Raw genomic sequence first — 14382 nt, forward strand, 5'->3', positions numbered from 1 at the left:
CATCACATTTCTCACTTTTTCAAGAGGCAACAACAAAACGTGGACCCCACAGGTTGTTATCCAATTTCTTGTGAGAGCAGGGATACCCCATATGTGGCCAAAAACCTCTGTTTGGATTAATGGGAAGGCTTGGAATGGAAGGAGCACCATTTGAATTTTGGAAAAGTTGAAATAAATTGCACGCACCATGTCACATTAGCAGGGCCCCTTGGGTACACCTATACATCAGAAACCCCCCACAAATGACCCCATTTTGGAAACTGGACCCCTCAAGGATTTTATTCAGGAGTATAGTAAGCATTTTGAATCCACAGGTACTTCACAAAAATGTTGCTGTAGCAACAAATTTCTCACTGTTAGGCTATGTGGCCATGATCCAGCGACACTGCGTCTAGTACACAGTGCCAGCCTTCCTGCAGAGATGTGAGTGTTGTCCACGGGAGAACACAGCTGCCCATGCCCACGATTTGGGTTCAGGCTGCTGTGGACTTTAGCTCTATTCTACCTGCACAGAACACTCATCTCCGCAGCATAAATTGACATGCTGAGGCTCGGGAAGCTGCGCCACAGGTCAGTTTATGCTGCGGAGAAAAGAAGCACAGTGGGCATGAGATTTCTAAAAATCTTTCCACTGTGCTTCTACTGCACAACGCAGCGTTATGGACGCAGGGAAAACACTCTGCGCCCAAAACGCTGCAAACCCCGATTGTGGGCGCATAGCCTAAAATGCTACAATGGATGAATGGATAGATGTCAAACCAATATAACGTCCCACCCCCTGCATATTCTAATCTGGCGCCCTTTAGTGCCTTTCATGTGGCACTAAAGGGTGCCTAGCCTTGTATTTAGCCCAAAAAAAAAAAATTAAAATAAATGACGTGGGGTCCCCCCTATTTTTGATAGCCAGCTAGGGTAAAGCAGACAGCTGTAGCCTGCAAACCACAGCTGACAGCTTCACCTTGGCTGGTGATCAATTTGGAGGGCTCCCCAAGCTGTTTTGTGTTGTTTTTTTTTTAATTATTTATGAATAAATAATTAAAAAAAAAAAAACAAACGTAGGGTCCCCCCAAGTTAGATAACCAGCCAAGGTGAAGCTGACAGCTGGGGTCTGGTATTCTCAGGGTGGGAAGAGCCATGGTTATTGGACTCTTCCCAGCCTAAAAATAGCAGGCCGCAGCCGCCCCAGAAGTGGCGCATCCATTAGATGCGCCAATCCTGGCGCTTCGCCCCAACTCATCCTGCGCCCCGGTGCGGTGGCAAACGGGGTAATAAATGGGGTTGATACCAGATGTGTAATGTCACCTGGCATCAAGCCCAGCAATTAGTTATGTCACGGCGTCTATTTGATACCAGACATAACTAATTGACAGTAATAAAAAAAAAAATTGACAACAAAAAAAAAATGTATTTGAAAAAACACTCCCCAAAAACATTCCCTCTTTTGGCCAATTTATTGAAAGAAAGAAAAAAAAGAAATCGGGTCCCTGTAATCCATTGTGAAAGTCCCGCGGCGATTCTGGACCTTCTAGAATATGGGGGGCACGTTCAGGGAACGTGACCCCCATTTTCTAGGAGTGCAGACCCTCCATTTGAGGAGAGTGGGTGCAAAGAATTTGCACCCACCCTCCCCGGGTCACAGCTGCAGACTCCGTGCAGCAGCAGCAGCAGCCAGCGTCTCTGAACACAGGAAGCTGACAGCTGCGCTCTGCACATGTGACCGGCGTCTGCTGAGAAGGAGCCGGAGGAGGGGGCCGCGGGGGATCAGCGCTCCGACAGGTATGTAGGACACCGGGGAACACCGGGGTGGGGATAGGGGGTGACTTGGCAGGGCCTGGGGAGCAGGTTTCTGTCGTATGTGTCATAGCACATGCGACAGAAACCATAGGAAAGGGGGAAATGCGGCCAGCGCGCTGCTGTGCGCGCCGGTATGTGCGGCGCCATGTTAGATTATCGGGGGGGTGGGGGGACACTTTGGCGACACCGGGGGACCGGAGAGGACCGGGGGATGAGATTTATCTCCCATCTGACATGTTTGTTTATGCCAGATGGGAGATAAATGATTTTTTACCGGCGCGGTCATTTACTGTAACCTGATCATCGGTATACGGTGTATACCGGTCATCAGGTGAGCGGGGACCGTAAAAACCGGCCAGAATCATGATCTCCAGGGTCTCGGCTACCCCCGGCAGCTGAGACCCCGGATTTTTTCTGACTCTGGGGGGCGCTAGACCCTTTTTTCCGACCGTCGTTAAAAAGCAGCGGATCGGAAGAAGTACCCTAATTTGTCGCCGTTAAAAGGCGTATCGGCGGTCGTTAAGGAGTTAAAGTTGACTCAACCTCTGTCCTGTGTCCTTGTGTGTACTACATTGAGCATGGAGAAAAGAAAGAAGACCAAAGAACTGTCTGAGGACTTGAGAATCCAAATTGTGAGGAAGCATGAGCAATCTCAAGGCTACAAGTCCATCTCCAAAGACCTGAAAGTTCCTGTGTCTACGGTGCGCAGTGTCATCAAGAAGTTTAAAGCCATGGCACTGTGGCTAACCTCCCTAGATGTGGAAGGAAAAGAAAAATTGACGAGAGATTTCAACGCAAGATTGTGCAGATGGTGGATAAAGAACCTCGACTAACATCCAGACAAGTTCAAGTTGCCCTGCAGTCTGAGGGTACAATAGTGTCAACCCGCACTATCTATCGGCGTCTGAATGAAAAGGGACTGTATGGTAGGATACCCAGGAAGACCCCCACTTCTTACCCCGAGACATAAAAAAGCCAGGCTGGAATTTGCCAAAACTTACCTGAGAAAGCCTAAAACGTTTTAGAAGAATGTTCTCTGGTCAGATGAGACAAAACTAGAGCTTTTTGGGAAAAGCCATCAACATAGAGTTTACAGGGAAAAAAAAGAGGCATTTAAAGAAAAGAACACGGTCCCTACAGTCAAACATGGCGGAGGTTCCCTGATGTTTTGGGGTTGCTTTGCTGCCTCTGGCACTGGACTGCTTGACCGTGTGCATGGTATTATGAAGTCTGAAGACTACCAACAAATTTTGCAGCATAATGTAGGGCCCAGTGTGAGAAAGCTGGGTCTCCCTCAGAGGTCATGGGTCTTCCAGCAGGACAATGACCCAAAACACACTTCAAAAAGAACTAAAAAATGGTTTGAGAGAGAGCACTGGAGACTACTAAAGTGGCCAGCAATGAGTCCAGACCTGAATCCCATAGAACACCTGTGGAGAGATCTCAAAATGGCAGTTTGGAGAAGGCACCCTTCAAATCTCAGGGACCTGGAGCAGTTTGCCAAAGAAGAATGGTCTAAAATTCCAGCAGAGCATTGTAAAAAACTCATTGATGGTTACCGGAAGCGGTTGTTCGCAGTTATTTTGGCTAAAGGTTGTGCAACCAAGTATTAGGCTAAGGGTGCCAATACTTTTTGTCTAGCCCATTTTTGGAGTTTTGTGTGAAATGATCAATGATTTGATTTTTGTTTCATTCTCTTTTATGTTTTTTCATTGCAAGCAAAATAAATGAAGTTAATAATAACAAAGAATTTGTGATTGCAAACATTTTCAAGAAAAATCTGAGTATTATCTGACAGAATTGCAGGGGTGCCAATACTTTTGGCCAGCACTGTATATGTATATGTTAGCATTTTTGGTTCCCTGATGCATCACCCTGTAGCAGAAATTCTGGATCTCCAGTGCTGACCTGCAATGGTGGTGTGTGGGATATGTTTCGAGGGCCTACATCCTTGGCATTTGATCATGTTGGACTCTTATCTCTATAGGGCCTCCTGATGATCTGTACTCAACAGGGAAACGTGTTGTGGCATGTGTTGTTACATATAGTGACCGCTCTTCATCTGGAGGACTAATGCACATTTGTGTCTACAGTAGAGCAGCGTAGATTGCTCCATGCAGCTCCCTGAATATTCAAGCTCAGGGTGATTCCTTTGTAGAAGGACTCTTGAAACACCTATTCTGGGGAAGCTCAACATATACTTTTGGAGTTAATTGATCTAACCTGCTGTATTTTGCTGTTGTCCCCTAGTGGTTGTTATTTGCTCCTTTATCCTGCCCCACCTTTATATTCACCCTGTTTCTTCGGGTTAGTGTAATGGAGGAAGGAATAAAGGCCCCTTTACACACTGAGACTTTCTAGCGATCCCACCAGCGATCCCAACCTGGCCAGGATCGCTACAAAGACTGGTGAGTCGCTGGTGAGCTGTCAAACAGGCAGACCTGGCCAACGACGCAACAGCGATACGGACCTGCAGAACGACCTAGCTGGTCATTGGGGATGTGTCAAAGCAGCTATTTGAAAGGGAAGTCGCTAATGAAGTCGTTGTAACGGTGTCAAACACACCAATGCTTGCTGCGCAGCGGGAAACAACGGATCAAAAAATGGTCCTGAAAGATTTGTAGCGATCAGCAACCTCACAGCGGGGGCCAGGTCGCTGATGCGTTTCATACACTGCAATGCTGCTGGGGAGGTCGCTATTACGTCACAAAACCGGTGACGTTACAGCAATGTCATTAGCGATGTTGCAGTGTGTAAAGGGGACCGGTTTTGTGACGTAATAGCGACCTCCCCAGCGACATTGCAGTGTGTGAAACGCATCAGCGACCTGGCCCCCGCTGTGAGGTTGCTGATCGCTACAAATCTTTCAGGACCATTTTTTGGTCCTTTTTGTTTCCCGCTGAGCAGCATGCATCGGTGTGTTTGACACCTTTACAACGACTTCGTTAGCGACTTCCCTTTCAAATAGCTGCTTTAACACATCCCCAATGACCAGCTAGGTCGTTCTATAGGTCCGCATCGCTGCTACGTCGTTGGCCAGGTCTGCCTGTTTGACAGCTCACCAGCGACTCACCAGACTTTGTAGCGATCCCGGCCAGGTTGGGATCGCTGGTGGGATGGCTAGAAAGTCTCAGTGTGTAAAGGGGCCTTAACCCCTTCAGCCCCGGGGCACTTTCCGTTTTTGTGTTTTTGTTTTTTTTGGGGTTTTTTTTTGCTCCCTTTCTTCCGACATCCGTAACTTTTTTATTTTTCCGTCAATCTTGCCATATGAGGGCTTGTTTTTTGCGGGACAAGGTGTACTTTTAAATGAAACCATAAGTTTTACCATATGGTGTACTGAAAAACAGCAAAAAAATTCCAAGTGTGGTAAAACTGCAAAAAAAGTGTGATGGCACAATAGGTTTTGGGATGTTTTTTATTCACGGTGTTCACTATATGGTAATACTGATGTGTGGGTATGATGCCTGAGGTCGGTGCGAGTTTGTAGACACCAAACATGTATAGGTTTACTTGTATCTAAGGGGTTAAAAAAAATTCACAAGCTTGTCCAATAAAAGTGGCGTACGTTTTGCGCCATTTTCCGAAACGCATAGCGTTCTCATTTTTCGGGATCTATGGCTCAGTGATGGCTTATTTTTTGCGTCTCGAGCTGACATTTTTAATGGTATCATTTTTGCGCAGATGCTACGTTTTGATCGCCTGTTATTGCATTTTGTTTAAAACTTGCGGCGACCAAACACGTAATTTTGGCGTTTGGAATTTTTTTGCAACTACGCCGTTTACAAATCTGATTAATTGATTTTATATTTTTATCGGGCATTTCTGAACGCGGCGATACCAAATATGTGTATATTTATTTATTTTTTAACCCTTTAATTTTCAATGGGGGGAAAAGGGGGGGGGGTTATTTGAACTTAGGTTTTTTAAAACTTTTGTTTTTACTTTTTTTTTTTTTTTTTTTTTAATTTTACTAGTCCCCCTAGGGGGCTATAGCGATCAGCAATCCGATCGCTCTGCACTATATGCTGTAAACAGCAGATACAATCACTTCCTGTTTCACTCTGCTCCGGGCCAAGGGAAAACGAAAGTGAAACGTCATCGCTCCAGGCGTCATCACTAGAGTTGAGCGCGGTTCGAGGTTCTCCAGTTCTAAGCTCGAGTGATTTTTGGGGCTGTTCGAGATCGAACTAGAACTCGAGCTTTTTGCAAAAGCTCGATAGTTCTAGATACGTTCGAGAACGGTTCTAGCAGCAAAAAGCAGGGCTTTTTACAGCTACAGTGAGCAGGAGCCATCGCTGGCAGCCTGCCACTAGCTGGTAACCAAGATAAACATCGGGTATCCAAGCAAAGCGCTTTGGTTAGTAACCCGATGTTTATCTTAGTTACGTGCAGGAAGCCCACACTTTCCCGCTCAGCTCGCTCCGCCCCCTCCTGCCCGCGGCATGTACACATACATACACATACACACACACAAACCCCCCCCCCCTCCCTGCTCGGCTTACCTGCGGTGATGAAGTCCCGCCATCCCGACCTCAGCGCTGTCACTTTCCTCCATGGTCCATGGCCGCCGCCCGCTTGTCACATCACCTTCTCTCGCTTCCGACCCGAGACTGACTAGCGGTGACGTCACGGACCTCTCGCGATACTTGAGGGGAAGGCGCCGGTCATTGAACTCAGTGACAGGGGCTGTCGGCAGTGCTGGAGATCAGCGCAGGTAATGTACCTCGCTGACAGCAGCACTTGTCACCCCCCTGCAGTGACCTGGGCTGACCCATTGATGTTAGCTCAGGTCACTGCACTGCTCTCCCAGCCAATGGGGAACATCCTGCTCTTCATTGACTGGGACAGTGTGGATCGTCATGGCAACCCCTTGGATTACACCAGACCTGGATTTGTTTTTCAATCTAATAAATTGGTTAAAGAGGGAATGTTTTGGGGAGTGTTTTTTCAAATAAAAATGTGTTTGTCATCTATTTTTTTTATTCCTGACTGGGTTGGTGATGTCGGGTATCTGATAGACGCCTGACCTCACCAACCCCAGGGCTTGATGCCAGGTGACATTACACATCTGGTATTAACCCCATATATTACCCCGTTTGCCACCGCACCAGGGCGCGGGATGAGCTGGGGCGAAGCACCAGGATTGGCGCATCTAATGGATGCGCCACTTCTGGGGCGGCTGCGGCCTGCTATTTTTAGGCTGGGGAGAGTCCAATAACCATGGACCTCCCTAGTCTGAGAATATCAGGCCCCAGCTGTCTGCTTTTACCTTGGCTGGTGATCCAGTTTTGGGGGACCCCTACGTGTTTTTTTTTTTTAAGTTATTTAATTTAAAATAACAGCGTGGGGTGCCCTCAGTTTTGGATTACCAGCCAAGGTGAGGTTGCCAGCTGTGGTCTGCAGGCTGCAGCCGTCTGCTTTACCCTAGCTGGCTACAAAACTAGGGGGAACCCTACGTCATTTTTTTTTTCATTTTTTTGGCTAAATACAAAGCTAAGCACCCCTTAGTGCCACATGAAAGGCACCAAAGGGTGCTCCACTTTTTCTCCACTTTTTCTCCACTTTTTCTCCACTTTTTCTCCACTTTTTCTCCATTTTTTTTCTCCATTTTTTTTCTCCACTTTTTCTCCACTTTTTCTCTGTTCTTTTTCTATGGTCGGTCTACCCATTAGCTCTGCCATGCATACTGTAGCTCTACACCTACTGCACATGTTATTTTATGATTGACATCTCTTTCGTACCAGAGCTGTCTAAGCCTACTCTGACCCCATATTTGTCATTACTATATTGTCCTTGTACTGTATTATGACATTTGTATCATGTGTTTCATTTCTTGCTGTGTTGCAATTTTTTTGCTGCATCCCAATTGTACCTCTACATTGTTCTAGTTTATGTTATTGTTCTCTCACTCTTATGTGATACTGATTATTGTCATTTTTTATGATTACATGCAGATAAGTCCAATCTGACGAAGGCTCCGGCCGAAACGTCATTTGTAACTTGTTTTGGACAAAAACATATATGCTTATGAAAAAATTTTTTTTCTTAATACGGACCAATAAAGAGTGATTTTGCATTACTATCCGTTGTGACTTACTGACTTAGTCTGGGAGATTTAGAGTGCCGAGGTTACTCACTAATTTTATCTATTATTACCTCTGAACACCTATATACCAGTGAGCAGAGCTTCCTCTACAGTAGTTCTCCTGATTAGGCATGCCCTTACCTCATGAGCAGGGCATTGCAGCTTTGGTAGCAACCATTACGACATGGACTCTGCTGCTGTGGACCCGGGGAGAGTGAGTGCAGATTCATTGCACCCACACTCCTCACATGAAGGGTCCGCACTCCTAGAAAATGGGGGATACGTTCCCTGAGTGTCTCCCCCCCCCATATTCTAGACGGTCCAGAGTCGTCGTGGGACCCCTTTATTTTTTTTCTTACAATAAATTGGTGAAAGAGGAAATGTTTTGGGGACTGTTTTTTCAAATAATCCTCACTACAATCATCACTACAATCGGGAAGCAGCGTGCAGCCTTCACTCCGTGAGTGATCACTGCTGGCTGTCAGCGATAACAGCGGTAACGCTGACAGACGCGTTACCATAGCAACGGTGCTCTCGGAGCCGCGGTTAGCGGTGACATCACCGCTAACTGCGTTGCTATGGCAACGGTGATCTCCGTTAATGACCGGCTGTGTCAGCCGGTCCCTAACGGAACGGGGAGTCGACCGTGTGCTAGAGCATGTCGCCGGTACACGGCGATACACATATGTGCACCGTGTACCGGAGAGATGCACTCGCAGGTCCTACATGACGTGTCATAGTCATGGGACCAGTCTGTAGCCAATGAGATAATAGCCACGTGACTGGTCACATGGCTATTTTGACGTCACGATAGGTCCTGCATCTCTGCTGGCAGTGCCGTCACCGGGAGGATTCAGCGATCATCGGATGGAATAGCGGCAGGAGACAGAGTGCAGAAGGGATCGCGAGGACCGGTAAGTGTTATGGCAATGTTTATTAACTGTTTGTGTACATTTATCATGCATTTTTATGTGTTTGTGATTGCCTCCCATTCTAGCCTATACGTTCGAGTTCGGTTCGTCGAACGTTCGACGAACCGAACTCGAACGGGACCCCCGTTCGTCGAGCCGACCTCGAGCCGAACCGGGACCGGTTCGCTCATCTCTAGTCATCACATGACCCTGTGCTACGATGGCAACCACTGAAAGTCACGTGATCACTCACGTGACTTCCGGTGGGGCGGCGGTAAGTGAAAATCTTCACCGCGCGTATATACATCTCGCTGCCAGACTTTGGCAGCGAGATGTAAGGGGTTAATGTTACGGGTGGAATGCGATTCCACTCGTAACATGCAGGCACACATGTCAGCTGTTGAAAACAGCTGATATGTGTGCTGATCAACGCCGCCTGCCCGCGGCAGGGGGCGGGACACGCTCCATGACGGATATATCCGTCCATGGTCGTGAAGGGGTTAAGGGTTGTACAGGGTGGCATTTTACTGAGTCTGTGGCTAATTCAGCCTTTTTGTCCTAGATTCTGTGACAACTAACCCTGTCTTTTCCTGTAGCTATGGTCATGTTTTGCATATACTTTTGTGTGTCTATTTTTTGGTCTGTTTGTCGGGTTTATTCCTGCCTTTTTACAAGAATATCTAATAAAATCCTGCATTTTTATGGGAATTTGTTTAATGTTACATAACATCCATTAGTCACAACTTTTCAATTTGGATGAAGAACTTGTAGTACAGTAGGTCTGGATGAATACCAGTACCTATCATTGACCAACACAGAATACTTGCAACCTGTAATTAATCATCTTCTAGCTTGCAATATATTTTTATCTGTTTGATTTGGCGTACTCTAAAATACTTCTGCATTTTGCCTGTATTTCAGAATCCTGTCCACTCCAAAAGAGGCAGAGTTCAATCCCCAGCACAGAAATTACATGTAGCCCTCTACAACCTGTTGGAGAGCCATGGAGTAACCTGGACGCAAGATTTGGAAAGTGATTTTCCTCACTCTTGGCAGCAACATGGTGACTTAGTTGTCTTTGGAAAGGACTGCTTTTCTAGCTCCATTTGGAAACCATTAGGTATACAGTAATATTTTTATTGTGTAGTAAAAGAGCTTACATTTGGAAATCAGATATCAACTATTGGTTACACTTCTGTAGGTGATCAACTTTGGTCCAGTATAGCATGCTCTCTTGGTGTTGAACGCTTAGCAAAACAAGGCTGTGTGTTGAATGATGGCCTCAGATCACCTAATGTGACATTGCTACTTGGGGACCATGGTTGGGTTGAACACAAGGACAATGGCATTCGGTAAGTATTCTTACAGTGAAAAATGTTTTGTAATTTTTGCTTTTCTTATGATTTTCACATGTATCTGCAGGTACACTTTTGATTTAACCAAATGCATGTTCTCAGCTGGAAACATTGTAGAAAAACAAAGAATAGCAACTCTTAAGTGCTCTGAAGAGATAGTCGTTGATCTCTATGCAGGTGAAGTATGCTTTTTACTTCCTAATTGTATACACTTCATTTCATCTACCTAGGCTCAGATTCATTATTGCTTTTCTGCCTATTTTTCTTGTCCAGTTTTGTGTTTTGCACCTTTTTTTTTTTGCACCCAATTCATTTTTCTGTTTGCGCTTTTATGTTTGTCTGATTTACCATATTTTTCGCTTTATAATATGCACCTGATTATAAGACGCACCCCCAAATTTGGTGAAGGAAAAGAGATTTTTTTTTTTTTAATGTTAAATGGGGTCTATCTTATAATGCCAGTGTCCGTCTAACAAATCATATAGGGTATATGTCCCTCATAGCCCCCATCCTAAAATTAGCCCCCTTAATCTGTATATGGCCCCCTTATATTGAATATAGCCCCCTTGTGCTGGCCCCTATAGATGGCACACCTCCCCTGTGTTAGATATGCCCCCCATGTGTGCTGCCCATGGCCCCTAAAGCTGGCACATCTCCCCTGTTAGATATGCCCCCCATGCGTGCTGCCCATGGACACTATAGATAGCACATCTCCCCTGTGTTAGATATGTCCCCCATGTGTGCTGCCCATGGGCCCTATAGATGGCACATCTGCCCTGTTAGATATGGCCCCCATACAGCTGCCCATGGCCCCTATAGATGGCACATCTGCCCTGTTAGATATGGCCCCCATACAGCTGCCCATGGCCCCTATAGATGGCACATCTCCCCTGTGTTAGATATGCGCCCCATGTGTGCTGCCCATGGCCCCTATAGATGGCACATCTGCCCTGTTAGATATGGCCCCCATACAGCTGCCCATGGCCCCTATAGATGGCACATCTCCCCTGTGTTAGATATGCCCCCAGGCTGCTGCCCATAATAAAATAAAACACTTTCCTTACCTTCTCAGCGCTGTCCCTCCTCGTGTCTCCCACCCCACAGTTGAGTTCCGGCTTCCTTACTTCCTGGCTCTTGCAGCTGGTCATGTGATCAGCACAGCAGAGTGATATCATCTCTGCCTTATCACAGACAGCAGCAGCAGGAGACCGGAGACCAGCACTGGAGGTAAAGGTACCGTCACACTAAGCAACATCGCTAGCAACATCGCTGCTGAGGCACAACTTGCTAGCGATGTTGCTTAGTGTGACATCTAGCAACAACCTGGCCCCTGCTGTGAGGTCGTTGGTTGTTGCTGAATGTCCTGTTCCATTTTTTAGTTGTTGCTCTCCCGCTGTGAATTACAGCTCTCACACATAGCCAGACTACACATCGGGTAATTACCCGTTTTGTACTGTGGCTAGGAGTGCAGGGAGCAGGAGCTGGCACTGACAGCTGAGAGCGGCGGACGCTGGTAATGAAGGTAAATATCGGGTAACCAAGGTAAGGGCTTCTTGGTTACCCGCTGTTTACCGTGGTTACCAGCGTCCGCAGAAGCCGGCTCCTGCTGCCTGCACACGTAGGAGAGTACACATCGGGTAATTAACCCGATGTGTACTGTGGCTAGGTGTGCAGGGAGCCAGCGCTAAGTGGTGTGCGCTGGTAACCAAGGTAAATATCGGGTTGGTTACCCGATATTTACCTTAGTTACCAAGCGCAGCATGCTTCCACGTGTAGCGACGCTCCAGCGATCCCTGCCAGGTCAGGTTGCTGGTGGGATTGCTGGAGCATCGCTTAGTGTGACATCTCACCAGCGACCTCCTAGCAACTTACCAGCGATCCCTATCTGGTTGTATCATTGTTGGGATCCCTGGTAAGTTGTTTAGTGTGACTGGGCCTTAAGTAAAGCTTTTTTTTATTTTACTATGGGCAGCAGCAGGGGGCCATATCTAACACAGGGGGGGGGGATCCTGTGCGATCAAAGGAGGGCGCAGTCTCATATAATATGCCCCGCTGCCCCAGCTCCTCAGCGTGATGCAGTTTCAGCACCACACTGCTGGACAGCGGCTGTGCATATTATATGAGCGGGAGCAGGAGATCAAACGCTGCCGCTCGCAGCTGTCACCTGCCCCCAGCACCGCTCAAGAACGGACACCGCAGTGTGTGTGTGTATATATATATATATATATATATATATATATATATATATATATATATATATATATATATATATATATATATATATATGTATATATATATATATGTGTGTGTATGTATATGTGTATGTATGTGTATGTGTACACCCCCCCCCCCCCGTATATTCGGTTTATAAGATGCACCCCCTACTTTCCCCCAAAAACAAAACAAAAGTGTGTCTTATAAAGCGAAAAATACGGTAACTTTTTTTTTCCATTTGCGGGCAGATTCTAGAATTGCTATGCGTTTTAGCCTTACTTATCAATTGAAACTTTTTAACCCATTCACGACTTTTGACGTACCCATACAGTCTGGAAGGTTTTCCCAACCTATGATCTATGTTGTGGCAATCATGTGGGGCACAGTAGCTTGGCTTAAGTGATAGCCGAGCTCCAGCTGTCAAAGCCAGGGATGATGCATGCACCACCTCTGGCTGTTTAACCTCGTAAATGCCATGATCAATAGCAATCGCAGCAAAATGAGGCGGGCTGAGGGAGTGCACCCTCTCCCATCCAATTGGCCAGCAGCATGGTCTAAGAAGTCTTCTGTCAGTGTCACACTCATAGGTATAATGCACTGCCATGCATGTGAATGGTTATGCATTATACCAGCGTTCAAACTTTTACAAAAGTTAATATCTTGTTCAGGAACTAAGTAGCACTACTTACGAGGGTGCTCATTACACTAATACATATTCATTGCTTCCCCCGCCTAGCTGCAGTCCTGGTATCTTTGGTTGCAGTCAGACCGCGCCTTCACCCTTTGTGACAGCGTATCTGACTGCTTGGAATCATAAATGCAGTCCGCGTCTCTTTAGTGATGTATAAAAAAATAAATTAAAAAAAAGAAATTGGCATAGGGTCCCGCCATACTACCCAGCACGGATAAAGTATACAACATATGGCTGCAGCCCCCAGCCACGCGCTTATCATGGCTATGCATCAAAAAAAAAGAGGGAACCTATGCAGCTATTTTTTCAATTATTTAAATAAATAATTTTAAACTGGCATGCCGTCCCCCCTAATTTTGATACCAAGCCACGATAAAGCTGAGTGCTAGTATTCTCAGGCTGGGGATACCCATAGTTATTCCCCCCCCCCCCACCGCCTAAAAATAATAACCTACAGCTGCCCAGAATTGTTGCATCCATTCAATGCGACAACACTGGCACTTTTCCCGGTTCATCCCGATTGCCCTGGTGCGGTTGCAATCAGGGGTTACTGACAACTCACAGCTGCCACTAAACCCTGGATTAGTAATGGGAGGCCCCCTTCACTAATCTGTAATTGAAAAGAAATAAAAACAAACACTGAAAAAATCCTTTATTTGAAATAAAATATGAAATAAATCCACCCTCTTTCACCCCAAGGTCCCATGACGATTCCGGCTCTGCTACATACATACTGAAGTGACAGCATGCAGATCTTCATTACAGTGTAACTTATATATGCATATTATTTTTAGGTATTGGATACTTCACCCTTCCTTTTCTGGTTCATGCAAGTGCAGCATTTGTTCATGCGTGTGAATGGAACCCTCATGCTGTAACAGCTTTAATGCGAAACCTGGAACTTAATAATGTGCTTCAAAAATGCCAAATTCATGAAGGTGACAACAGACAGGTAATGTAAAATGAACTGTTACATTGCTCATTAATCTGTTCTAATTAAAAAAAAGCTTTTAATGTGAGTGATACATATTGATATTCTGTTTATTAAAGTTTGAAATCTTATTATAAGTACAATTAGCCTGTGGCGCGTGAAAAAATTTAATTTTTCCCTTATGTAGTTAAGAACAAAAATACTATATAATAATCTTTGGACTTAAATAGTTATTTCCTTTACACTATGTTAAATTGCCACGTTCTTAACCACATGACACTGCACTACCTTTTTGAATCATAATGGACATGCTCCTTTCCATTAGGACGTGAAAAGACAATTAATCATCACTCTAAGATCTTTTCCTAACAGTTCTTATTCTTCCTGCTACTACTTATTCA

General features: G+C 45.7%; 1 protein-coding gene across 1 annotated transcript in view; it reads left to right on the top strand.

Annotated features, from left to right (window-relative positions):
• TYW2 (tRNA wybutosine-synthesizing protein 2) overlaps positions 1-14382 on the top strand; it is a 36021-nt gene that overhangs the window by 7839 nt on the left and 13800 nt on the right. The window contains exons 2-5 of the mRNA XM_075332609.1: positions 9712-9910; positions 9992-10142; positions 10213-10322; positions 13845-14002. Of these exons, the coding sequence (XP_075188724.1) occupies positions 9712-9910; positions 9992-10142; positions 10213-10322; positions 13845-14002 (618 nt within the window). The remainder of the gene's footprint in view (positions 1-9711; positions 9911-9991; positions 10143-10212; positions 10323-13844; positions 14003-14382) is intronic.

The sequence above is a fragment of the Anomaloglossus baeobatrachus genome, unplaced genomic scaffold (assembly GCF_048569485.1).
Source record: "Anomaloglossus baeobatrachus isolate aAnoBae1 unplaced genomic scaffold, aAnoBae1.hap1 Scaffold_4022, whole genome shotgun sequence".
Taxonomy (NCBI): domain Eukaryota; kingdom Metazoa; phylum Chordata; class Amphibia; order Anura; family Aromobatidae; genus Anomaloglossus; species Anomaloglossus baeobatrachus.